The sequence below is a fragment of the Diabrotica undecimpunctata genome, chromosome 7, assembly GCF_040954645.1.
Source record: "Diabrotica undecimpunctata isolate CICGRU chromosome 7, icDiaUnde3, whole genome shotgun sequence".
NCBI classification, from domain to species: Eukaryota; Metazoa; Arthropoda; class Insecta; order Coleoptera; family Chrysomelidae; genus Diabrotica; species Diabrotica undecimpunctata.
This window is the reverse complement of record NC_092809.1, coordinates 25758437-25785305: the sequence shown is the minus strand read 5'-3', so window position 1 is coordinate 25785305 and position 26869 is coordinate 25758437. Positions and strand designations below refer to the sequence as shown.

Here is a 26869-nt window from a genome sequence, read left to right as displayed (position 1 = left end):
GTAAACAATAAGGGCATCCAAAAGGTCCCCAAGTTCAGATATCTCGGTAGTTGGATAACTGAAGATCTAGATCCAGACATAGAGATACGTAGCAGGATTGAGCAAGCCAGAACAGCATTTACTAATATGAGAACCTTGCTAAGCAACAGCAGCCTTAACTTAACGCTTCGATATCGCTTTGTAAAATGTTACATTTACTCCATACTGCTATATGGTGTAGAAAACTGGACCATAAAGGCCAATGTGATGAACCGATTGGAGACCTTTGAAATGTGGGTGTTTAGAAGACTACTTAAAATTCCCTGGACATATCACACAACAAATGTCGAAGTATTACATCGAATGGGCAGAGAACGAAAATTGCTGCCAATAATAAAAAGAAGAAAAACTGCTTATCTGGGTCATATATTTCGAAATTCCAAGTACCAGTTCTTAAAGCTTATTATGGAAGGGAAGATAAAAGGAAAACGGGCATCGGAAGAAAGAAATACGCATGGCTTGAAAACATAAGGGATTGGACAAACATCGATGCCCATGCACTCTTTAGAGCCATACAAGATCGAGAGGAGTATGCCAGAATTGTCGCCAAAATCCACTAATTGGATAGGGCATCATAAGAAGAAGGGGGTAAAAAAGAAAGTCAGCTTAAATAAAGAAGAAAATCAAGCCATTAAAAGAAGGCAATTAAAAAGAAGGTGTTGTTTATTTTTTATTTATTTGTTCTTTGTAATTTTTTCAGAAATTTATCAATTTTTAATTTAATTAATCACCATAATCGGAAACCACGTCAGGCTGTCGGTCCTGGATGGATGATAAAAAGAACAATACCTATACATACCTAGAGACTATTTATATAATATTGATATCGTATGTAACTCGTATCGTATATACAATTTCAACAATTCCATCTAATGAAATTAGATAATTTAAAATAAAACAATGCATAACAAATAAAAATTTTTTCGGCAGTAAGTACTGGTAGATAAAGTTTAATATCGAACAATTGACTATTTCGTTTTTAATTGTCATTGACCAAAATTTTTTATGGGACTCGTCAACTATCTTATCACAGAAACATTATACTTACCTGATAAGACTTATCAATCCATTTTCCGCTCAAAATAACATGGTATTGCGGTTATAAATGAAAGTCGTAAATTGATTATTGTTTATTTTTGGACAATTATCTAATATTAATTATTCGGAAGTCAATAAACACTTGTGGTTAACTTGCATTGTAATTATGTTTTACATACGCGAAGTTAAAATAATTAAATTTTGAATTATTTAACTATCTACAAAATGCCGATACTATATTAACTATTACACGCAAATCAGAAACATACTTATCCTGCGCTTTTTGACATTGTAAAATATATCTTTAGGAATAACTAATATTAGAATGTGTGTCGACAACAATCTTAAATGCATGTCTTATATATTGTAGAATAATATACAGATATATTATGTAAAAAAAAAGAAATAGCAATTATCAAAATCCAATCAATTATCAGTATGTTGCATAGTCTTATCTAGAAATTTTATTTTGAAAAAAAAATATCCCAAAGATCGAATCTATAATAACCCGAATTGGTATAGATCGAATAATAAGACATAAAGGTACAATAAGCGTCTTTTATGGAGAAGTGAGCGAAATTATCTATTTTCACTTTGAATTAGCAGACCAGCGACAATATTGAAAGGGATTGTTTTGTCGACATTCTTTCTCTGTATCATCAGTGGCGTTACAGCTCTTTATGAGCCAAAGCCTTCCTCAGAACAATCCTCCATTCGCCCCTGTCTCTGGCAACTCTTCTCCATGCTCTAATTCCGATAGACTTCAAATCATTTTCTAGGTTGTCTTGGTACCTAAGTCTCGGTCTTCCTCTTCTTCGTTGTCCGATCGGCCCTCTTCGGTCAAAAACTTTTCTGACTATGGCATCTTCCTCTCGTCTGATTACATGACCTATCCATCTGAGGCGTGCTACCTTAATGAATTTTACAACGTCAGGTTCTCCAAATCTTCTATACAACTCAAAATTGTAACACCTGCGCCACAAACCTTGTTCTTTTATGCCTCCATATATTCGTCTTAGTATTTTTCGCTCAAAACGTTTGAGCAATTCTTGGTCATTCTGTGTTAGTGTCCAAGTTTCTGAACCATATGTTAGCACTGGTCTTATTAGTGTTTTGTATACAGTCAGTTTAATTTTTCTAGGCATTTTTGAGGCCATCTGTCTTCTTAAGCCATAGTAACACTTATTGGCGAGCACTATTCTTCTTTTTATTTCTTTACTGACGTTGTTATCTTTGGTTAGCAGCGACCCTAAGTATATGAAGGTGGCAACACCTTCCAGTTCTAGGTCATCAATTATTATTCGTGTAGGTGTCGGGTTGCTTGACCTAGTGCAACACATATATTTGGTCTTTTGAACATTTATATTTAGTCCCATTCTGTGTGCAGATGCTCTTAACGACCGAAATGCTTCAGTCAGAGATTCTGTGGATCTACCTATGATGTCTCGAATTATTTTTTCTAATGCCAGGTTAAATAAGAGACACGATAGTCCATCACCCTGTCTTAGTCCATTTTTGCAATGGAAGGGTCTTGAGAGATCTTTTTGGATTTTTACCATGCTCTCTGCAACTGTGAGTGTAAGTTCAGCTAACCGGACAAGATCAAATGGAATGCGAAATTCTACCATAGCAAGTAGAAGTTTATTTCTATTAACGGAGTCGTATGCGGCTTTGAAGTCAACAAATATGTGGTGGGTGTCGACGCCGAACTCTAGGGTTTTTTCAAGGATCTGCCTCACTGTAAATATCTGGTCCGTTGTTGATTTATTAGGACGGAAACCGCACTGATATCCTCCCACTATTTGTTCGGCGTAGGGGAGGAGTCTTTTGTACAATACGTTGGACAACACTTTATATGCCATATTGAGTAGAGTGATGCCTCTATAATTATCACACACCATCATGTCTCCCTTTTTGTGTATAGGACACAGTACACCTAACTTCCAGTCTGTGGGTGTTTCTTTCTGTTGCCAGATTGCAGTTATCAGTTTATGCATGTGTTTCATGAGGGGGTCGCTGCCATTTTTAAAAAGTTCGGCAGGGAGATTATCCGAACCGGGAGCTTTATTATTTTTCAGTGTTGCGATGGCTTCTCTAATTTCTTCTACGGTGGGGGGTGGTTGCCGATCATCTTCATTCATTTGAAACATGGGATCCTCAATCTCGCCATCTTCGTGGTTGCCGCTAAGCAGTTCTTCAAAATGGTCCGCCCATCTGTTTAGTATCTGTTCTTTGTTACTAATTATAGAACCGTCCCTATCTTTACAGGCTATTATTCTGGGTTTGAATCCTTTTCTGCAGCTGTTTATCTGTTGGTAGAATTTTCGTGAGTCTTTTCCATTATGGCGGTTAACAATTTCGTTTAGAGCGTGTTCGTATTGTTCTTTCTTTTTTCTTCTAAACATTCTCTTTTCTTCTCTTCTAAGATTTTCATAATCTTCCAGAGTTAATCTCGTTCTGCGCTGCTGGAGTCTCTTATATGCTTCGTTTTTTTGTTGGTTGATATGTCTGCACTCTTCATCGAACCAATCTTCGTGTTTTTTGGTCTTGATAGGTTTTAATACAGTTTCAGCCGCTGTGTGCATAGCTTCTTTACATTTAGTCCAATGTTCTTCTTTCTCTGTATGAAACATCTACATTTACAGGTAAAAATCATTAGGTTCCACCTGATGGGATTTTGGTAACACCATTTACTGAACATTTGAAAGATCATCATCATGGTGATATAGCCTTTAAAGAAGATCCTCGACCTTCTCAAGCTTTCTTCGCCATTCTGTTCTGTCTCTTGCTTGGATTTTCCAGTTGGCAACACCGATCTTCTCAGCATCCTGTGTTAAATAACGCACCACCTTAAATATGGGACATATTTGATGTCTCGAATTTCCTAAACCTGTTGTCTGATTTGAGTGATTTTTTTAATATACTTAGTATAGTTTTATTCTTTAAGAATATCGCTGTAATAATATTGTTGCTAGAAAGGTAAATGTCATTGTAGTGTAACCGGGTGTAACAATCATACAATCATCAAGTGTTTTTTCTTAAAGTTCGGAACACCCTGTGGAATATTCTAGCATTTATAAAATATTGAAATTAAAACTCAACTGTAGCCTTAGGCTTTCTTAACATTTTGTTTTCTGTTCTTTGATTCATTCGCTTATGTTCGATAATAAATGAGATATGTACTTTTATAATACAAAACGTTTTTATCAGCATAACGTAAGAGGTACAGGTTATAATATCATTAAAGTCACAAAAATAAATCAATATAATACGTGTCAGTAACATGTGTTTCCGCCTCTACTTCTAATGACGGCTTCACATCAACGAGACCTACTCGAAATGAGGTTTGCTATTTGGTCTTGATCAATATCATTCCAAATCTCAAGAGCTAGTGTTTTTACCTCTTGTAAGGTTCTAGGAGGTGGCAATCGCTGTCGTAGTCTTCTGCCAATTATGTCCCGCAAATGTTTGATCGGGTTAAGATCTAGACTATGCGGTGGCCAATTTAAAGTCCGAAGAGTTACCTGTTATAAATATTCACTTACAGTTCGTGCAACGTGAGTTCTTGCATTATTATAAAAAAATTTTACTAATATAAGGAGCGAAAGGTACAACATGCTCAGATAAAATATCAGTTATGTACCTTCCACATAAAGGAACAAGATCTGTCCGTGCTGTTAAAGAAATTCCTCCCCAAACCATTATAGACCCTCCATTAAATAGAATCGTTCTATGTATGATGTACTGTGCATAACACTTATTTGGTCGTCGTCTTACTCTTAAATATCGATCGGAACTATAGAGGCAAACTCTGGATTCATCTGTAAACAGAACGTTTTCCCAGTCATCATTATTCCAGTTTACGTGTGCTCTGGTAAATTGCAATCTAGTTCTGCAGTGGTTTGCAGTTAATGCTGGATCTGTAGCTGGTCTTCTAATATGTAAGTCATGTTCTACAAGACTTCTCCTCACGGTATCAATGCTGGGTTGGATATTATGAACTGCATTAAGGTACACTACAAATGTATGCCGATGATACCTGCATTGTATACTTTAGCAAAAACCAAAACGAGGCAAAAATTATGTTGAATTTGTGTCAAAGTAATTATACTAGTGTTTGTATTATATTTTTTTTTAGTTTGACCCACATAGCCTTCACTCAGATCTTTAATTGTATATTTAGCATATTTATACTTTCATGGAATAAATTAATAAATAAACAATTAGGTATTGAAATTAATAATAACCATAGGGGTGTTAAAAGAAGTCAGAAAACATACCACAATCACAGAAAACAAAAGAGCCTGTATACTAGAGATGCCATCAATAGTGATTTGGCTGAATACTGGATACTGAATATTTGGTTATGCTCTTGGCTGCAGTGCCAAATATTCAGCAAAAGACATGTGCATTTTGGCAAAAGATGTGGGCACAATAACGAGAGCTTTTCAGAGAGTTTCACTGAGGACTGGATATCTCCAGAGTATATTCTTGAACATAATGTTTTAGCGATAAAGTCTTTACTGGCTCACATACTGATATCAATATGGCAAAAGAGATCAATGCTATTGCAGAAAAATGGAATATTCCTCAAAGCAAAGCACGATCCATTTACTTGTCCATCATAGTGGGACCAATATCATAAAAGGTGTATAATACAAAAATATGATAACTAGAAAGTGTTTTATGCATTCATTGTAATGAACTATCAAAGAATCGCTAAAGTCTCAAATAGAAATAACACAGATGATAGCTGCTGCGAGACGAATTGTTACCAACTTTAACCACTATGGTATAGGACAACAAAAGTTGAAATAAATTCGTCAAGAACTTAACTTACCAGAGCACTAACTAGTACAAGATGTTAGCATTTGCTGGAATTGGAAAGGGAGCTGCTTGTACATAACAGATTATGAATCTTTAAATAATTCAACAAATTCTCAGTTGGAGTTAATGGAACAATGCACCAAACTTCTTAAAACAGTTCAAAGAAATTACTAAAATAACAAGCATAGATATTTCCTAAATCTCTGAAGTGGTTCCACATATTGTTGAAATACCTGGAGAAATGAGATACTGCAAATACAACACAAAATTTACTGATAATGAGATCTTTACTACATGATAAGCTTAAAAATGGTTCAAATTTAATGAAAATGACAAATATCCCTTAGCCACTTTTCTTAATATTATTCTGAAGCTATTTTCTTGTAGCATCATAATGCAATTTATTATTTTTATTGGAAATAAGTCACAATTTTACTTTAAACAAAGTTTATTTTGATTTTATTTATTATTCACTTTAAAAATCAACCGCAAAATTCAAAACTACATAAATATGACATAAAGACAGAGCAAAAGACAAAACAGCACCTTACTAGTTTGAATAACAGTTAATGGGAGTGTGATTAAATAAATATCTACAAAGATGAAGTATTGAACAATTACTAAAATATCTGCTCCATTTTTACCATTTTAATTAATAATTTAAAGAGAATAAAACTTTAATAGAAAAAGTTTTAGCTTTAATAGAAAATAGACAAATCTGAATGTAAACAGTGCTGTATACTGTACAGTAACAGAAATAAATTAGAAATAAAAAATAATCTAAATGGAAATCGTTTTTTTGTGTAATAATATGTAGTTACTTAACTTTGTAATGACTTTATCTGCACTTTACCATCAAGTTTTACTGTATAATCAAATATCTACAAACAGAATTATCTGCTAAAAGAGTTGAATCTGCTTGTCAAGTCAAGTCATAATTTTCTTGTTTTGTGATATATTAATCATGCCATAAATTTTATACTGACATTTAAGTTTATATAAGATAAGTGTTATGAATAAGAAACAAACAAAAATTTAAAACCAATTTTACAAAATCTCTGTGCAGTTTATCTAAGTGAGTGCAAATAAGCCCTTTTTCGTTATATTTACAAAAAATAATACATTCAATTGAAATATAAATACCTTATTGTGGGGTAAAACAATGAAGGCACCTCCACCAGCACTTTCTACAATTATAGCCAAAAATTTAGGGTTCACAGCACAAAAAGTTGAATCCCATGAACTCTTAGAAACACGAATATTATCATAGCATTGTTCCCTTTTTAAAGCTTGACCATAGACATGGCGGAATTTGGAACTGCGCACCACACGGAAAGACATCTAAAATATAAGAAAAATGTTATAGGAATTATTTCTATGACACAATATAATGTGTATGTAATATATGTAACAAAATAACTGTTAACCTGGGAATAATATCTAAGTGTGGTAAATACTACACCATTTTAATTAGGTTAGAATTTTATTAAGGTAGCACATAATGTTAAGTTTCTTAAGGTCACTTACTATATATCTAGTAAAGCCAAAAGCCATAAGATTTCATCTTTAGGTTTATTATATGTAAGTTAAAAAAGGATGAAATAATCACATAAAAAATGTTCAATGCATTGAGGGCAGTTTAAAACTGATAAACATAGAAAAGCTTCTGTAAGAAAGCTTATTACAACCAGTTTCAACTTCAGTATGTAATTCATAGGCAGAAGAATAATTCATAAACAGAATATAAAGGCATTAGATTCACTCAGCAAAATATTCTTAATTAAAACTACTACTTCTGAAAATTATGGAATACCTTATTCCAAAAAACAGGATACTAAGTGTTATTTATTCTGCAGTTCAGAAGTTTTATGTTTGAAGGTTTTAAAATTTGTGACTTCTCCTTTTGCAAATTACTATATTTGGAATGGATATTAAAAGAAAATTAAGTAAGATGTATCCAATTTGTGTAATTAACTGAGAGGTGCATTAATAGATAGTACAATAAACTTAATAATCTGAGTTTAATCTTATAAGAATAAATTAATTTATTAAACATAACCTATGAAATTTATGTTTTGATTCTTAAAATTTTACGTACCTTGGGTTTTTATAATTAATATCCTATAAATATACGTTTAAAACGATTAATTACATTTAAATTTTATTCCGAAATTAAAAAAAGAATATTTTTAACAGACACTTCATATCTAGTTCACATTAGTTTCAAGAAATCCCCATATTTGGTTATGCGAAATTTTTAAAACGTCAAAAGCGAAAGTGGCTCCACATCCCATGGAATCTAATACTACAGGAGAGCTTCATTTTTAGTCAATTTTAAGCGATAACATTAAAACAAAAAACTAACTGACGTCTTATGACAGAATGAATAACAAGTATTTATAAATAATAATTGTTTATTATTCTGTGGTTTTATGGTTATAAACAAATTACCTGTATATAATTTTTAGAATATGTTTTATTTATCTGTTTAATAAAGATTAGAATAATAACTCTTCCGTTGCTCTCCCTAGGTGCATTTGTTCGAAAATAATAAGTGATACTTTGTAACTGGCTGCATAACGACAGTGGACCAAGTCATAAAATAAACTCCACCATTGGAACATATTAATTAATTTGTTAAGAGATTATTTAAATTGAACGTCTTTTTTAAACAAATTCTTGCAGGTTCGCTGGTTTAAGAAACTTTTTAAACTTATACATAAAAAAGCAATATTAAAGAATTTAAATTTATTATATCAGAATTTCATTGTAGTAAAGAAATAAATAAGAGAAAATGATATCGGGATATGTAAAATTAAATCAAAGTATTTATATTTAATTTTATTAAATTAAAATATTTTGGCGAGATTCCGTAAATGTAAATACAACTATTATTAAGTTAGTAATGACGATATTATGATTGTCATAGTAATCAAATATATCGAAAAAATGTTTGTAATTTAAAAATGTGCCATCTCTTACTTAATTTGTGAACAATATATGTCAAACGTCATACGTCTTTCGATGTTTGCATATCGTTACGTCAATCAAGTCAAGTCAAAGTGTCAAATTGTTAAGTGGGCTTCTGAGGTGATGATGGTTCGATAAAATAATATTAAGAAAAAAATGTTGATTTTACAGTGTTTTTAAAGAAGTTTTAGATGGACAGTAACGTAGAAGAAGGGGAGAAGATGAAGGCGAAGTCGTCGAAGAGAATGGTTGGAATGATCATTAGATCTAGAAAATCAATTGCGAAGGATGCGGTTGTGACGGTAAGTAATCATTCTTTTATAGTTTTATATCAGAATAAGGCATGTATATTTTAACAAAAAATATACGATATTACCTTTTTACGATATAACGCATTTTTGAGGTACTATTTTCCAGGAATTACAAGTTTTACTCAATGGGTTTTACCATAGATAAAGTTGGCGTAATTTACCATGCATAAAAATTTATGATATATTTCTTTTCTTGTGTTTACCTTGATTATCCATTTGAAAGTTAACTACAGTTTGCAACAAAATTAAAACTACAAAATTTACATTTGTTTTATAATCACATACTTATATGTAATACTTCTTTGTTGTTTGAAATCCAAACAACTTATTTTTTGTCCATAGAATTGTAGTAGTGTTTGGATATATAGGTGTGATTGGTATAAAAATAGTTAACATTACTACTTCCATTTGTTGTTTTCTAAAAATGTTTAACACTTTTTCAGTTACATTAAAGTATTTTGTAAAGTTTGTAAGTAATTATCATTTGGTCTCGCCATTACACACCTATTTGTATAAACTGGTATAAACTTATAAATTGTTAACATATTATATAAAGTAAGCAGTTCTACTTCATAAGGTTGAAATAGTAGAGTCTAATAAAGTTTTTGTGAATGAAATTGAAATTTAATTTATAATTAAATAAACCATATTCAAACATGTCACAAGCAGAGCACTGCATGAGTAAAGTGATAAATAGAGGGCTAAAAAATAGTAATTGTTTTCAATTTCATCTTTTTTTCTTATTGTTTATTGATTGAAATTTAGCTATTCACATTTCTGTAAGTTTTAGTATACTTTGCATATTAATACTATACAATACTAGCTATTGTTATTTATTTAGTGTATTTCTAGTAACTAGTTTTGTTTGTTTTCAGTTATAATCTCTTCTACAATATAAAGTTTGTTCATTATTTCACTCTCCATAATCAGCTTGTAATATTTTTATGACAACATAACAAATTTTTTAATCTTTCAATATGTTTTAATAAATACTATTCTATAGTGAAAGCAAAAGAAAAACTTTTGAGAACTGTATTGGTATCTGAAATGCAGCTTATTATTAGTCTTGAGAATTTTTTTTTTGTTGATGTTTTTCATTTTCTCTCCCTATGTCTATGATCTAGTCTCTAGTCTATCCATCTTTTGCTGGGTCTGCACTTTCTTCTTTTAACATAAATTTTGGATTCCATCACATGCTTTGTACTGATATCTTATATCAGCATCAGTACGATAGTTATTCTCATAGAAATTATCTGATTGTACAGATAAGATATTCAACTTTTTTATTTTAATTCTTATCTGTAGATTCTATAAGCACTCTTGTTAATTTCAGAAATATGTTCCTGTAAATGTGGATAACTGGATAAAGTAATGTGATATTTATATTTTGATATGTACTGACTATTAATTTTGAAATATGATTTTGGCTTAAATAATATTATTTTAAATGCATTTAATACAATTAAGGGGATTACAAAATGTATTTACTTCTTCAGAATATGCTACAATAAGTTTAAAAATAATTTTATAGCAAATACATTGAAATTAAAATGAAAAACATTGTATAAAATAAGCAATAAAAACTTCAAAAGTGAGGTTAATCCATAAGTTTCAATATTGACACAAAATATTAAAATTAAAATTATTAGTTCATAAAACAATCATTATATTTTAATTTCATTTAAGTTGAGAAAGTAAAATAATTTACATAAAATTCAATCAATGGTATAAAGATACTCTTTTGTGTTTATTATATTTCAAGTTTGTTGATAACTAGTTTTTCTTTAATGACTGTTCACTGTAGGGCACCAAATGTGAAAATTTGAATTTAAAGTCAGGAAATTTAATATTATTAAAGTAAAATACATATTAGTTTTTGTAAGACAGAATATAAATTATAGATGTTGCTTAGTTATTAATTTCAGTTTTTTATTAAGACATTGATGTTTATTTATTCATAATTATTTATCAATTTCTTAGAAATTCATTTCCATTTAATTTGTTTTTATGTCTCAGTATCCCGATCTCATTGAAATTTATTTGTATTTTTATTATTTCTGAGGTCTGTTTTGTGTGATATCAGTGTACCATTGTGTGTACCATTAGATGTTCTAGATTTTGATTTGATTGGTTTCCATATTGAGTTATCGTACCAGTTTAGATTTGTTATGTAGTTTGTAAATGACATTTCTTGTGCCTCTTTAAGTTTGGATTTTAGTTTATTGCTTAGCCTGTTTAATATAGTCTTGTCTGCTGGCGCATGGTTTTGGTGCCATTTGGTCCTAACTTTCCTTTTTTGAGCTACCAACATTTAATTTCAGCTGGGATGTATTGGGCTTTGCTACCTGTATTGTTCGCAGGTGTATCATTTTGTATGGCCTCTATAAGAGTGTTGTTTAAAGCTGTTAATGCTGCGGTATTTTCCCAATTAGTTCTCCCGGTGTGTAGCCTTGGTGTGGCTGTTTTGTAGACTATAAAGCTGCTGATGGGTGCTATAATTGGGGAGTGGTCAGATGAGAGATCATAGTTCGGCATGACCTTCATGTAACAAGGAGAGATGCCCTGAGTGATTAGTAGATCCAGCAAATCAGGTGTTTTGTTTGGATCCGTTGGCCAGTATGTAGGAGAGCCTGTTGACAAAGGGTGGTAGTTGTTTTCATTTATTAGGCTTACTAGTTCTCTGCCTTTAGTTGTTGTGAGACGAGATCCAAATAATATGTGTTTGCTGTTGAAATAAATGAACATAAGTGTGTTAATAATTCCTGATTTTAAATTCAAATTTTTACATTTGGCAACAGTGCTAGTCTGAACATTTGGCAAATTACCTACTCTATACTTCTGTGATTTACAAAGCACATACATTTAAGGATAGAAAAACTAGTTGTCAACACTAAACACAGAGGAATGTCTTTCTGACATTTATTGAAATATATGCAAATTATTTTACTGTATACTTTCTTAACTTAAATGAAATTAAAACAGTATAATTTTTTAATGAACAAAGAATTTTAATTTTAATGTTTTGTAACAATATTGAAAATTTTATGGATTAACATCATATAATTTTTATTGTTTATTTTATACAATGTTTTTCATCCTAATTTCATTGTACTTATTTGCTGCAAAAATAATTTTAAACTTATTGTAGCATATCCTGTAGAAGTAAATAATTTTTTTCGAAAGCTAGATATTAACATAAGAGTTTTTCTTATCCTGCCTTTTAAACGAATGACTGCATCATCAATATAAAACTTTTAATAAGATAATTATTCTTGACAAAAAATTGGATCATTAATTTCTTTCATGTCACTTCCCCATAATTGGTCTTTTGATAATGTTTAAGGAGTAAAATTAATAAATATCCATAAATTTAAGGCAAGGTTATACATATAGATAATCTACTAGTATTTATTCTAAACAGCTACTGAATATAGAGATAATTTTTAATTTCCATTTTTGCAACAAATAGCCTTTAAGGGCCAAATTCAAAGTGTTACTTATATTCATTTATTCAAGTATTTTCTTACTTACACACTAAAACTTTGATTTTGTGGTTTTAAGAATTATGAGAATTATTGCAGCTCTTCATGAGCCTTGCCCGCATCAAAACATACTTCCATTCTACCCTGTCTCTTTCAAGTACCTGCTTCATTCACTCAGATATCTGAGCTTAGGTTATGCCTTCCTTATTTAACATAGCAGGTTCCTCTTTTTCTCGTTTTAGAAGCCTTTATTATAACTGATCGTACTGCAGACCATTGTCGTATTGTACATCTTCTATCCATGTAACCTTTACAGCTTCCAAAGCAGGGCCACTTCCAACCATTCGCACACTGTCTCAGGTAGTTTGTTTTGATGGTTTTAACAATATCTGCATCTCCAAAAAGTCTATAGAGTTCAAAATTATATCACCTTCTATATAGACTACCATTAACTCTGAAATATATGGTCCTCAGTACATTTCTTTCAAATATTCTTAGCTATTTCTCCTCTTGTGTTGTAATTACCCGTGTTGTTTTATCTGTAAGCGAGCACTGGGTGTACGCCATCCATATGATGATATTTCCAATATTCATTATAATTAATGATTAATTAATTCATTAAAGCAATTGAAAATTAAAAATTATCTATATCGTTTTATAAACTTTACTCTTTTATCACTCTTGACGTATTTCTCGTTTTTTAAGTTGAGGGTTTATACCAAATTAGCAGCGATAAGTTATGCATATTCACTTTCTTATTTTTGGACATATTGTTTTTGCCAAACCATCACCAGTGACCCCAATAACAGAATTCTGCCACTGTTTCTAAGATTTCATGTTGTATCTCTAATTTGTTTTGTTGAATTCCTTGAAGATGTCGGCATATATTTATTTATCTGTGTAACCACGAGTCCTATGTTTTCTACGCCTACGTTTTCTATCCTATCAAGAATCGAACAAGCAAGGAAAACATTCATGAGCATGAAAACATTATTTACAAGATCAGACCTTAGTCTACAGCTTAGAATCCGAATGATGAGATGTTACGTTTTTTCTGTCTTACTGTATGGCTGTGAAAGTTGGACAATAGAACTTCAAAACTTCATAATGTGTTCGTCCTAATATGTATATTTTAATAATTGTTTGTCCTTAAATGTTTGTTAATTAAATAAATAATTTTTAAATTGCCACAAGTAGATATACACTTGAACTCTACCAACTGTTCAAAGAGACACCGATCTCAGAATTCGTTAAACTTCAGAGACTTCGCTGGGCTGGTCATGTAGTAAGAATGGAGACAGAAAGATTGCCGAAAAGAGCCCTAGATAGTAAAATGCAGGGCGCAAGACCACAAGGAAGGCCACGGAAAAGATGGGAGGATGAAGTGACAGCGGACGCGCAAAATTTGCTAGACGTGAGAACCTGGAGAGGATCGGCGCGGGACCGACAAGGTTTGAGGCATAGTTTGGAGAAGGCCAAGGCCCGATTTGGGCTGTAGCGCCATTGGAGAGAGAGAGATATATATATACACTTAGATTTCTGGGTGGTGTATAATTTCAAGGAAGTTTTATACAGGATTTTTGTCCATTTTTGTTTTTTGCCGCAACCTTACACAAGTTTTTATCTTATTTTGTAAATTATACAATTTCACCATTTTGTAACACTATTGTAGCTTTCGTGTGAAGATGTTAGAGAAATCTAACGACGAAATATAACGAAATTGTTGATAAGAGTACACTTTGTCTTTTAATATCCAGCTGCTAGCCCAATAAACCCTTTTCGACATTCATATGATTTACACAGCTGTGATAATCCTATTGTTTATATATATATATATATATATATATATATATATATATATATATATATATATATGTATATATATATATATATATATATATATATTTATACATCATATTCTATGTAAAATCCTTTCCAAAAGGAACCACGTGGTGAGTTAAACAAATTCTTATCACATTATATTTCATTAATATTCACTAATTCTAGGTTCCCCAACAATGGTCATCGTTACTTTTTATATGCAACCTTCTTTTTAATTAGATTTATTAATAAATTGACTTTTCTATTCTGTCCTGTAAACATATATTTGTCATCTAGTTGATTTTTCACACAAAGACTTTCCCAAGCCATATTACTTTTTGTTTTGCCCTTCGGAGTAGTAGATCCCTATCTGTTAAAAAATAGGCGCTTTTTTTTAATTACTTGGGTCTCTAACAATAAAGTTAACTTTCCATGCTTTTTTCAATAAATCTTTTTTTTTTAAATGTTTCACTAAGCTCAATTAAAACAAGTTACTTTTTCTCCTGGCTTCATGTTTCTATAATTGTACATCAGCGATAGAATATAATTATTGTATTATATTATACTGTTCTTGTTAACATATTGTCACATTTTTGTGACTTTTTAATGTTTGTATAAATTTTAAATAACTCTGCATGTGTTTTCTTAACTGTAACTTTTATTGTATTCATTAAATGTATTTTGTAACACCTCAACATATGCATTTGACATTGTTTGACGTCTATATATGACTTTGCAATCATTAGAACTGAAGAAGTGCAGAAATACTGCACGAAACGTTTTCTATTAAAAGATTGAAATAGTTTTTTCATTTTTTATTTCTCCTTGGCCGATATCCTCATTTCAGTGAGATTTTAATCTCACTCACATTGTATATATATATATATATATATATATATATATATATATATATATATTCTGTTCATTTGTTTTTTTAGTGCCTCCAATTTATCGTTTTATTTCCTATGTAGTTAATTTCTTACTTCTGATGTGGACATTTTTTTCATTATTCTTTATTGCAAATGATGTAGTTAGTTACCACAGCTGTATCCGTTGTTCTCAAATTATACCCCTTTCCATCTCCATTTTCCATCTTTTTCTAAGGAACGTCATAAAATAGTGTATAAAATGTTATGAATCATTTTAATATCATGTTGATTTTATATATTTATTTTACTATAGGTATTTTAAACAATTATGTATTATTTTTTAATTCAGAATAATTGACTGTAATTGTAAACATAACATTATCGTCTATACAAAATATATTAACAATGATTGGTTGTGACCTTATTGCAATGCTAATAAATACAGTGAAGAAAAATACTTGATAACAGCTTTTCGGAAATACTTACAATGACTGGTTGCATTGAAGTATATATATGTATATATACACGTATATATGTTTAATTTAAGCTGATAACAGTAATACCTAAATTATTCATGTTGTTGCGACAGACACGTTATCAAATTTTAAACAAAAAATTTAAGTACATCCATTGTGGAAAATTATAATGGTAATTATTCTACTTGGCTACATCTTTAACTGTTTATAATAAAAGTTCTATTAAAGTGCATGTACCGAAATGTTTCAAACATAAAGTAGGTATGATAACCGAAAAAAGAAAACTGCGACTGAACTGATACAGGACTAAAAACCTTGCAAATAAAATTATCGTTGATACACAAAAACTAAAGAGAGAAATCAAGCGTATTCAACAGGAATCCATGGATGAGTATGCGTTTAGCATTTCATATCTTTTTTAATAAAATAATAATATTTTTACTACAGTGTTTATAATTTGTTTATCAGAGTAATGAACCATAAATAAATAAAAAACTTTAAAAATAAAGTCAATGCGGATTAATTTCCAGTCTTCTCAGATTGATGCATAAAATCGGCAAGAATGTAATTTGACAATAGCAAGACAATGTATGTTTCTTTAATAAATATAATTTAATCAAAAAAAATTAGAGTAGAGAAGATTATATTGAATTGTCCAGGATATCTTAAAATCACTATTTTTATTAACTCCGATTTTGTAAAATCCTTTTTCTATCATATTTAGTCAAAGTTTATAATGCGAATACTTCTAGTGAACACAAGTAATTTCTTAGGAACGTTTAATAACGGATACTTAGACAGCCTTACACAGAGATGGCGCAAAGTAATCGCCTTTTGTCAGTTTAAATACGACAGTTAGTATAGAATTATACTATACAGTGTAGAAACCAGTTGTAGAATAAAATTGTTTGTCTCATTATTTTAAAAAATTATAAAAAACGCTGAGACCTGTGAACTTTTAAATATAAATGTGCGCTTTTTAAACATAAATTTAAATGTACAGGGTGATTCACGCCAGTCTAGCATAGTCTATGATCTTTATTTTTAATGAAACACCCTGTATATTGTTAAAAGCTCCTTAACTACCTACATATATCATCTAGGGTCAATTATAAATAGTGCCGGCTAAAATTTTGAAATTATACAGTGTGGAAACCACGTATGGAATAAAAATATTTATGTCCTTATTTTAAAATATTGTAAAAACACTGGGACTCATCAACTTTTAAATTTAAATGTGCTCTTTTTAAACAAATGTAAATGTACAGGTTGATTCACGCAAGTGTAGTATAGACCAACATCTTTATTTTTAATGAAATACCTTGTATGTTTTTAAAAACTTAACCTTACCTCATTTAACTAATTATGTAGGCTCTATTATGAATAAAACAAGGTGACATTTTGAATATCGAGGATATTGAAAAGGTTAATAACATCGAGTATACATAATTCACAGTTTAAAATAATGTATTATAAACTATTTGAGGTCGATATTGAGAGTAAACTATCAGAATGTATAGAGATGTAAGAGAGAATGTAAGAGGAAAGTGTCATGAATGTTTCTTAGTTTTTCTTCATGATTTACATTCAAATTACATTTTACATTTGTTTTTGACATTTCGATTTTCATTCCGGAAATCATTTTCAAAAAAAAATTATAAATAAGAAAATAATAGATTTGATCTGTAAACCAATTTGACAGTTGTACCCTATGGTTGATATTAAATTCTGATTTTTCTGTGCTTATGTAGTCAATTGTAGATGATGTGACTCTGATCTATTAAACTAAACTACTACATTCTGCTGATGAGTTTGCTATACAGGTTTCTTCAATTAGTTAGAAGAGGGCTGCTTCTTTGATTTTATTCTTTGTTGCTGTCTGTTTCTTTCATGACTTTCTTTCTGTATCTTTCCACTGTACTCTGTTCTTATTGTCCCAGGCATGTTTGCATATATTGGATCTATCAAAGTATCCGATGATTCATGCTCATTTATCGTTAACACTTAGTGGTCTTGAGGTTCTTCTTCTTCTTCTAATGGCGCTACAACCCTTTGTGAGTCTTGGCCTGCTTAATAATGTTCTTCCATTCTGCCCTGTCGGATATTTTCCTTCGCCACTGCCTGATGTTCATGGTTTTAAGATCCCTCTCTACGTCGTCTATCCATCTTTTACGGGGCCTTCCTCTTGTTCTGCTTCCTTGGGGCTTCCATCTCTGGACTACTTTTACAGCTCGCTTATCTGGCATTCTTTCTAGGTGACCGAATCAGTTTAGTCTTTGTGACTTTACAAATCTAACAATATCTGCGCTCTGCATTAGTTCATCCAGCTCGTGGTTCATTTTAATTCTCCATGAACCATCGCTGCATTGGGTTGGTCCAAATATCTTCCTTAGTATTTTGCGCTCAAATATTCTCAGTTGATTTTCATCAGTAATTGAGAGGGTCCACGTTTCACATCCATATGTGATCACTGGTCTAATTAGTGTTTTGTAGATTCTAAGCGTAGACTCACGATTCAATAACTTACTTTACATTAAGTCTTTGTATGCATAAAAGCACTTATTACCGCTAAGAATCCGTGCTTGTATTTCTTGACTGATGTTGTTGTCGTTTATTATTGAGCCTAGGTAGGGAAAAGTGGAGGCATATTTGTAGGTATGATTGTCTACCTTCAGATTCTCATGTTGATTCGATTTTGTGCACTCCATATATTTTGTTTTGATTTCATTTATATATAGACCAAATGTAGCAGCTTCTCGTTTCAGTTCTATAACTTTTTCGCTTAATACCCTTTTGTTGCGGCTTATTATGGCAACATCATCCGCATATGCGCATATTTGCATTGATCTTGTATTAATACAGCCATTTATATCCAGTTTTCTAACAACAGCTTCTAAAGTTAGATTAAAAAGTGTTGTTGATATCTCCATCTATTCTCACCATATCTTTGGAACCCTCCAGAGTCATTCGTATAAGTTTAACCAACTTATTGGGTATTCCTAACATAGATAGTTGCTTTAACATCTTTTGTCGATCTACTCCATCAAACGCCTGTTTGAAATCGATATACAAGTTGTAAATAGGTATGTTATATTCAACACATTTTTCATGTATACCTCTTAACATATGTATTTGTTCTATAGTTGACCTCTTTGGTCTGAAGGCACATTGGTATTCACCAATCATCTCCTCCGAAAACCATTCCAGGCGGCTGTATATAATTCCTGATAATATCTTGTAGACGACATTTAAAACTGTTATGCCCCTATAATTTTTGCAGAGTCGTTTGTCTCCTCTTTTGTACATAGGAAGTATAATTCCTACTTTCCAATCTTCTGGGATGACTTCTAGTGTCCATATGCGGTCGATTAGTTTATGGATACGCCTCCATAACGCATGTCCACCATTCTTTATCAGTTCTGCCGTTATTCGATCTGTGCCAGGTGCTTTGTTATTTTTTAGATATTTTATGACGTTTATCGTTTCTTCCAATGTTGGTTGCTCAACTAGTTGTTCTGCTGTGTGGTGAATTATTTCTTCATCTTCGTTTTGTTCTTTTCTGGGTTTAACAGCTTTCTCGCTGATAATTGCCCCATTTTTGTCCTTGCAAACTGTTGATCTTGTCATGTATCCTTGTGTGTATTGCTGGGTGGTCTTGAGGTTACACCTAGATAAAAATCGTTGTAATCACAATTTATTTTATAAACGCAGTTGTTTCATCTCTTGTGTGTTGTTGGATTTGGTTTTGGAAGGAATAGATCCCAGTGTGTTGGTTGTCTTGGAAAGTGGCTGTGATGTATTTATTTTCTATCTTTTTTCATTTTTTGGATAAGTTATAGGGTACTGTTGTTATCTTCAAATCCCTTTTAGTGAGCATTTCTTTAAGGTATTAAAATATAAAACATTTTTAATTACAATTGTGGTTTATTCCCAAAAAATATATTAGCTAATATTTATGGTATTATTCCTATTCCAGCGGGTGATCTCTGAATATTAAAGGTGTCAGAATTGCACACTATTTGACAAAGAATACGGCGGGGAACCAACATTATTCTTATTAATTACCACGGTTTCAAGCACTATAATAGCAATATTTCACTATATTCAGCAATTTATATTAATTATAATATTTATACATTTTTTATACATTTGTGATTCTATTGCGTTTTCTATTTTCCTCCTAACTAAATATCATGATTTCAACATATCATTTTATCCCATCATATATTAATATAACCCTTATTAATATAACACATTACTGGAAATAATTCAGAAACCGCATAGTCATGTGGGCAATTACATTTTCGCACATATTGCCATCAAAACAGTCATTCGCGTAAATGAAATTTCATCTTTTGTTATATGTCCTTGATATTTGGAATACATATAATTTTGTATCCTATTATTCCAAAAAATAAAAATTATAACCCGAGAAAACAAAAAAAATACAGCTAATTTTTTGTTACCTACAAAAGCTTCTGCAAACGATAAAAATCAACACTTTTGCAGACGTTTTCGTTCCTATTCTTGCCCGAATTTTGTCAACCGAAAAAAATGGTCAAACAAAATTCGGCCAAGAATACCAATTAAAACATTTACAAGCTATAAATAGGTCAATTATTGTCATTATGGCAGGTGTTCTCATTGGTGTTTTCGGCCAAATTTTGGCCGATAAAAATCGCCCAGTGAGAACGCTTCATTAAAACAATAAAAAACATTTTATCTAAAAAAATTTATTGACAATAAGAACATTTGTTACAATTGACAAAAAAGACAGACTTCAACTTTTTCCAAAGACATCCGAAATTTTTAGCTGCTTTTTAGAATTTAGCTTCTCGGCAATGACTTCTGAGGTATTCTAAGGTGAACTAAAAATATACTGACTTACGTCATTTATACTTTCAAACTACCTTCTAAGTTGTATAATATGGTTCTTTGCTTCAGCTGCACTGCATCTTCATCCACGTTGACAAAATCTGCATAAGAGATGGCAGTATCAGAAATCGAGAGTCTTGAAGACTGTCTAACTTTATTTTGTCTAATTTCATCAGCCATTTCTCGAAAATATCCCTAGCCATCCAAGCTCTTGCGCTGCTCACATATTCCACTGGTTTTGACTTGACGTAACAACGCGGATTAGCCGACTTACCAATCATCAGTAGAGGCAGCACTTTTGATCTATCCTTTTTTGCACCAATTAGGAGAGTGACTCTTTCTTTGCTTGGTTTTCCTCCGTGACATTTTTCATTTTTTAATGCCAGTGTTTTAACAGGAGTGCATTTAAAAAAAGACCCATCTGGTCAACATTGTAGATATATCTTTCATCTATATCCTGAATCATCTCCAATTTTTTTCCATTCATTGGCTTCTTGCTGATTAACGGCCCCACTTTCTCCACAAATGGAATTGAATGAAATTTTGTTGCGTTCTTTAAAGCCATCTAGCCACCCTGTACTCGCTTAAAGTTGTTTTTCCCCAGTTCAACAACAAATTGTTAAGCTTTGCTTCTTATAACGGGACCACTCACGGGAATCTCCTTATTCCTGGCTTGTTCGAATCATTTTAAAACACATTTGGATTTTCTGATTCCCTTAACCATTTTCGTTATTTACCACACTCACTTTCACTCTTGAGATTTTTTTCTTTATTCTTTAACTAGGTAAGTATATCCACCTACTTGAAGATGTAGGTGTGAATTATCATGTGTTAGGAGGAATTCCAAATTCCTTGGCGGTCTCAGATTTTTTCTTCGTCCCATTTTCTACTTCTTTAATTGCCGCTATTTTTCCGATAACGTCAAAGTTTTGTATGTTCGAAGTTTACTGATGGGGCGCGCCGGGTGGGGGAGAATTTAGGGCCAGTACAATGCACAATGGTCTTGAATATCTTGAAACACATAGCGCGTGAGGACAGGAAAGAATACTACCTCTTTTCGCGGGAATTTCCAGCATGAAATTGGCATTTTAGCTTGTAGACAAGTTCGAATTATCCAAAACATAATTCGAATTATTCAAGACTTTTTACCATTACTTATATAGGAAATGCTAGGGACCAGAATAAAAATTCGAATTAAACAAGATTTCGAATTAGAGAAGTTCGAATTAAGCAAGTTCCACTGTACTAAACTAATAAATAATTCATATATAATTAATTCTATTATTTCGTCAAACTCGATATTTCGCTAATGTTTATTAGCTTCATCAGGACTGCACTAAAATTATTATTAAAAACAATTAATACATAGAACATACTTACAAACAAATGAAAATTCACAGAGTGGAATCATTAAAATGCAAACCAGCACATCACAGGACTTTAACAATAACACTAAAATAATCACTAATACCATTTTTAAAATACATTAACCTTTTTTGCTAAGATATTAAAGCCTAAATAAAATTATATATAAAGGTAACCTTATGTTACTTATGGCGTTACTATAAAGTGTTTAAAATGTTACAATATATTACTGAGGTTACTAGTTTCTGTTTTATTATTACTGGCATTCTTAGTTCGGTTGATATGACACATCTCGAAAAACAATCTATTTTTGTAATTCCTTAATGATTGCAATATTTTCACGATATCATAATCAAACTGGTGGTCTATTTTTATAAAATGTTCGACAACAGCGCATGTTTTATTTTTCCTGTTGCAGTCATTTTTGTGTTGTATGATCCGTTGTTTCAGCTACTGTGCGGTTTGTCCAATATAACATCCCTGGCAACCTAAACACTGTAATTAATATATGACATTGCTATTATACATCACTGGTGTCCGATCTTTAATTTTAGAGAATATGGTTTTGCATTTAAGGTTGCTGTATTTGCTAATTTTTATATTTGTGTAGTTCTTAAAAAGGGAAGTAAGTTGATTTGTTAAAATCGGAATATATGGTAGTCTTTTATATTTAAGATCTTGTGGATGTTGATCTAATTGTCCATCATAAAGTCGTGTGTTGAATATTAGTTGTTTTAGTATATCCTTAGGATAAGCGTTATTTACAAACAATATCAATTACAGTGTTTAGGTTGCCAGGGATGTTATATTGGACAAACCGAACAGTGGCTGAAACAGCGGATCACACAACACAAAAGTGACTGCAACAGAAGAAATAAAACATTCTCGGTTCTTTCTTCTTTATATTCTTGTGGGATCAATTGGTCTAATCTCTGTTTGAATAAGGTTCTGGTACTTTCGTTCTTAAAACTTTTTAAATTATATTGTGGTTTTAAATTCTATTAGTTTGTTGTTATTCTCAAATAGGCATTGTTACTTGGTATTTCTAACAAGTTGGATTTTATTAAATAATGATGATCACTTTCACATTCTGCGGATCGGTATACTCTGACGGCATGCGTATATTATATCCTGGTCTTTTGTCTCAGTATCAAGTAATCTATTGTCGATCTCAAGTTTCTAGTACTTTGAGTCCATGTGTATGTATGTACACCTTTTTGTATAAAGAAACCGTTCATTATTTTAAACCGATTATGTTAATCTCGTCCCATTATCATTTTTCTGTCAGGGTTGTCTCTCTTAGCCGATTTGTTCCATTTTTCAGCTACATACCGTACACCTATTGCTCACCATGCACCCAGTTGGAATGCGGCTTCATGCCTTCGAGGACATCAGAGTAGGATTTGTTGACAGAGCTGAACTCTATTAGTAAAGTCTCTGACCTTTGGTCAGAAATCAGTGGACATTTCTCGGAGTTTTGTTACAGCATGAATGTCGGCACTTCATACTGCCTTCGAGATCCTATGCCAACCCGGTTTTAAATCGAGTACTATAAAAATCTGCATGCATTGTCATATAGACTAGACCTAGGATAGTCTAATTTTCCTGAAGAGTTCATTTTATTTTATGAGTAATTCATTATTAAACTTTATTCCAATTTACTTTTAAGGTAATATTATATTTTAATAATAATTATTCTGAATAATTACTTTGAAAATAATATTTTAAATTTCTATATTTTAAATACCTACATCTTTATCATTTTAATAACTATTATTGGAATTTAATTTAGGTTGGAATTTTCTGACGTGAATTATCAGATAAAATAATGCTTTATCATTTTAAGTGTGAAGATCTACTATTGATCAGAGCTAAATAAAATAATAATTCTTCGAGACCATAATGAACCACATTTTAATATGAACTCTATTTTAAAAATTCGTATTTGTAATTTTCAAAACTTTTTGAAATTCGCTTCCGACCTGTGGGCCAAAAGACCAAAGGAAGTTTTTCATATTCTATGTGATTAATTCCCATTCTAATTAAAAAGTAGTAATTCAATTTCTACATATTTTATAAGTTTCTTTAAACTTTTAACTAATTGTCTTTTTGATTTGAACCGAGTCCTTTGGACTTCCCACATGTTTCACTACGCTTAAGTAAAATAAAATTGTAAATTAAAAATTAGCTAATTCGTACTCTGAACGTGGAAGCCTCCGATTTCATTCTTTTCAATTTATTGAATATATCACAATGGTGTATTTCTCCTTTCTACATAACCTTGAACTAGAATATGATTTTCATCTATGAAAATCACATTCAAATTTGCAAAATTTATATTTTTTTAACCAATTCTAATCGTTTATTCTTTGGAACTGGCATAATTTGTTTCTTTGGAACCGTAAAGTTATTTCTTTACTGGCTTATTATCGCTAGTTATGTGCGAGCTGGTACAAATTTTATTGAACATTCATTTCGCGTGCGTAACTGACGTTCAAAATCGACGGTCGCTTCAAGCGTTGTTTCTTAGAGAACGGTTCATTCTACAGGGTGTTTCAAAAAAAGGTAACCCCGTCTCTAGGGTAGGTAAAAAACTGAAAAATAATTGGGGTTTGCTTAGTAAAAAATTTTTGTAACGCCATCCGTTTTCAAGATACAGGACGTTGAAGAAAAAAAAATTTTACACTTTTTTTACGATTTTGCCGAAACTACTGGCAACATTGTAATGAAATTTTATACGAATATGTTTTGAAAGCTGATACATCCCATGAATTTGTTTTTATATCTGATTGTCATAGAGAGCGCTAGTTACACGGATCGTACTAAGTATTAGTCAATATAACTTTTTTAAGAGTATGTATAATTATTAATCAAAATTTCAAGTAAACTTAAACATCATTCAATTTTACACGAAAGAGGTACTCTTGGTAAAACTCGATACTGTGTACCGTTTTAGGAATATTTTGATTTGAAAATTATGAAGTAATAATTGATACTGGTAGTGATGATACAGTTCTAATAGGTATACCTCTATTTTCTCCAAGTGTGCCATGGAAATCTGGCAATTATTGATTGTTATGACGATAAATCAACAATAATTAGAGTTTTGAAACCTTGTTATTTGTAAAATCAAATCAAAATGTACTCAAATGTTGAATACACTGACATGTTATTAACCTTAGGCGAATGTTTAGGATGTTCTAGTGCAGCTGTGACACGTTATGCAGAAAAGTTTCCTAGAAGAAACTTAACAAGCAAAAAAACATTTAGAGCCGTTGAACGACGTTGTCGAGAAACTGGGAATGTGAGACCAAATAAAATAAATTCTGGTAGACCAAGAACAACAAGAACAATTAATAAAGAAAATAATAGTTTAAATTTACTTGATCAAGATCCAACAGTTAGCGTAAGGAATATACCAAGACAAACAAATACTTCTTCTTCAAGTACTTGGCGGATACTGAAAGAACAGCAATTACATCCTTATCATTACAGACAAGTCCAAGAGCTCTTGCCAGATGATCTACCGGTTAGAGTGGATTTTTGTGAAACATTGCAACAAAGGACAACCCACAATCCAAATTTTTTAAAATGCATTCTTTTTACGGACGAGGCCACCTTTACGCGACAAGGTATGTTTAACTCCCATAATGCACACTACTGGTGTGATGAGAATCCTCGAGTCAAAAGGGTATCACATTACCAACACTCATTTAAAGTTAATGTTTGGGCAGTAACTTTAGGTACAAATTAATAGGTTATCATATTCTACCGGGAAATTTAAATGGTGATATGTATCTTGATTTTTTAAACAATTGCTTATTCCAGATATTAGAAGATTTAACGCTAAACGAGCGAAGATGTTTATTTTTTATGCACAATGGAGCTCCACCACACTTTGATAGAAGGTGTCGTAATTGGTTGAGTAATCATTTTCCGAATCGATGGATTGGTAGAGGTGCAGAAGCTCCGATTGATTGGCATCCTCGGTCATGCGATTTTAACCCTTTGGACTACGCAGTTTGGTCGTATATTAAGGAAAAAGTCTATGCTACAGAGGTAAATTTACGCCAAGAATTGGAAGAAAGAATTCAACGTCAATTTAATGACATCATAGCTGATCCCCTACCGTTTAGAAGGTTAATGGAATCTTTAGAAAAAAGAATAGACTTGTGTATTCGCGAAAACGGAGGGCATTTTGAACACTTACTGTAATTGAATTTTATTTTATGTTCTTAGTCATTAATTTAATTTTCTTCTTGTGAGTCTTGTTTAATTACTAACTATTTTATACCAGCATCAATTATTACTTCATAATTTTTAAATCAAAATATTCCTAAAACGGTACACAGTATCGAGTTTTACCAATAGTACCTTTTTCGTGTAAAATTGAATGATGTTTAAGTTTACTTGAAATTTTGATTAATAATTATACATACTCTTAAAAAAGTTATATTGACTAATACTTAGTACGATCCGTTTAACTAGCGCCCTCTATGAGAATCAGATATAAAGACAAATTCATGGGATGTATCAGCTTCCAAAACATATTCGTATAAAATTTCATTACAATGTTGCCAGTAGTTTCGGCAAAATCGTAAAAAATGCGTAATTTTTTTTTTTTCTTCAACGCCCTGTATCTTGAAAACGGATGGCGTTACAAAAATTTTTTACTTAAAATTTAAGCAAACCCCAATTATTTTTCAGTTTTTTACCTACCCTAGAGACGGGGTTACCTTTTTTTGAAACACCAAGTACAAAAAGTGCTAATAACATTTTTGTTTAAAATTATCTCA

The 26869-nt window shown here is 31.4% G+C and overlaps 2 protein-coding genes across 2 annotated transcripts in view; one reads left to right on the top strand and one right to left on the bottom strand.

Annotated features, from left to right (window-relative positions):
• coro (protein coronin) overlaps positions 1-8161 on the bottom strand; it is a 52622-nt gene extending 44461 nt beyond the window's left edge. Inside the window, exons 1-2 of the mRNA XM_072536909.1 lie at positions 8003-8161; positions 7048-7245 (exon numbers count right to left, since the gene is read on the bottom strand). Of these exons, the coding sequence (XP_072393010.1) occupies positions 7048-7245 (198 nt within the window). The 5' untranslated portion in view covers positions 8003-8161. The remainder of the gene's footprint in view (positions 1-7047; positions 7246-8002) is intronic.
• Positions 8162-8950: 789 nt separating this feature from the next.
• LOC140445091 (hippocampus abundant transcript 1 protein) overlaps positions 8951-26869 on the top strand; it is an 86711-nt gene continuing 68792 nt past the window's right edge. The window contains exon 1 of the mRNA XM_072536906.1: positions 8951-9176. Coding sequence (XP_072393007.1) covers positions 9066-9176 — 111 coding nt within the window. The 5' untranslated portion in view covers positions 8951-9065. The remainder of the gene's footprint in view (positions 9177-26869) is intronic.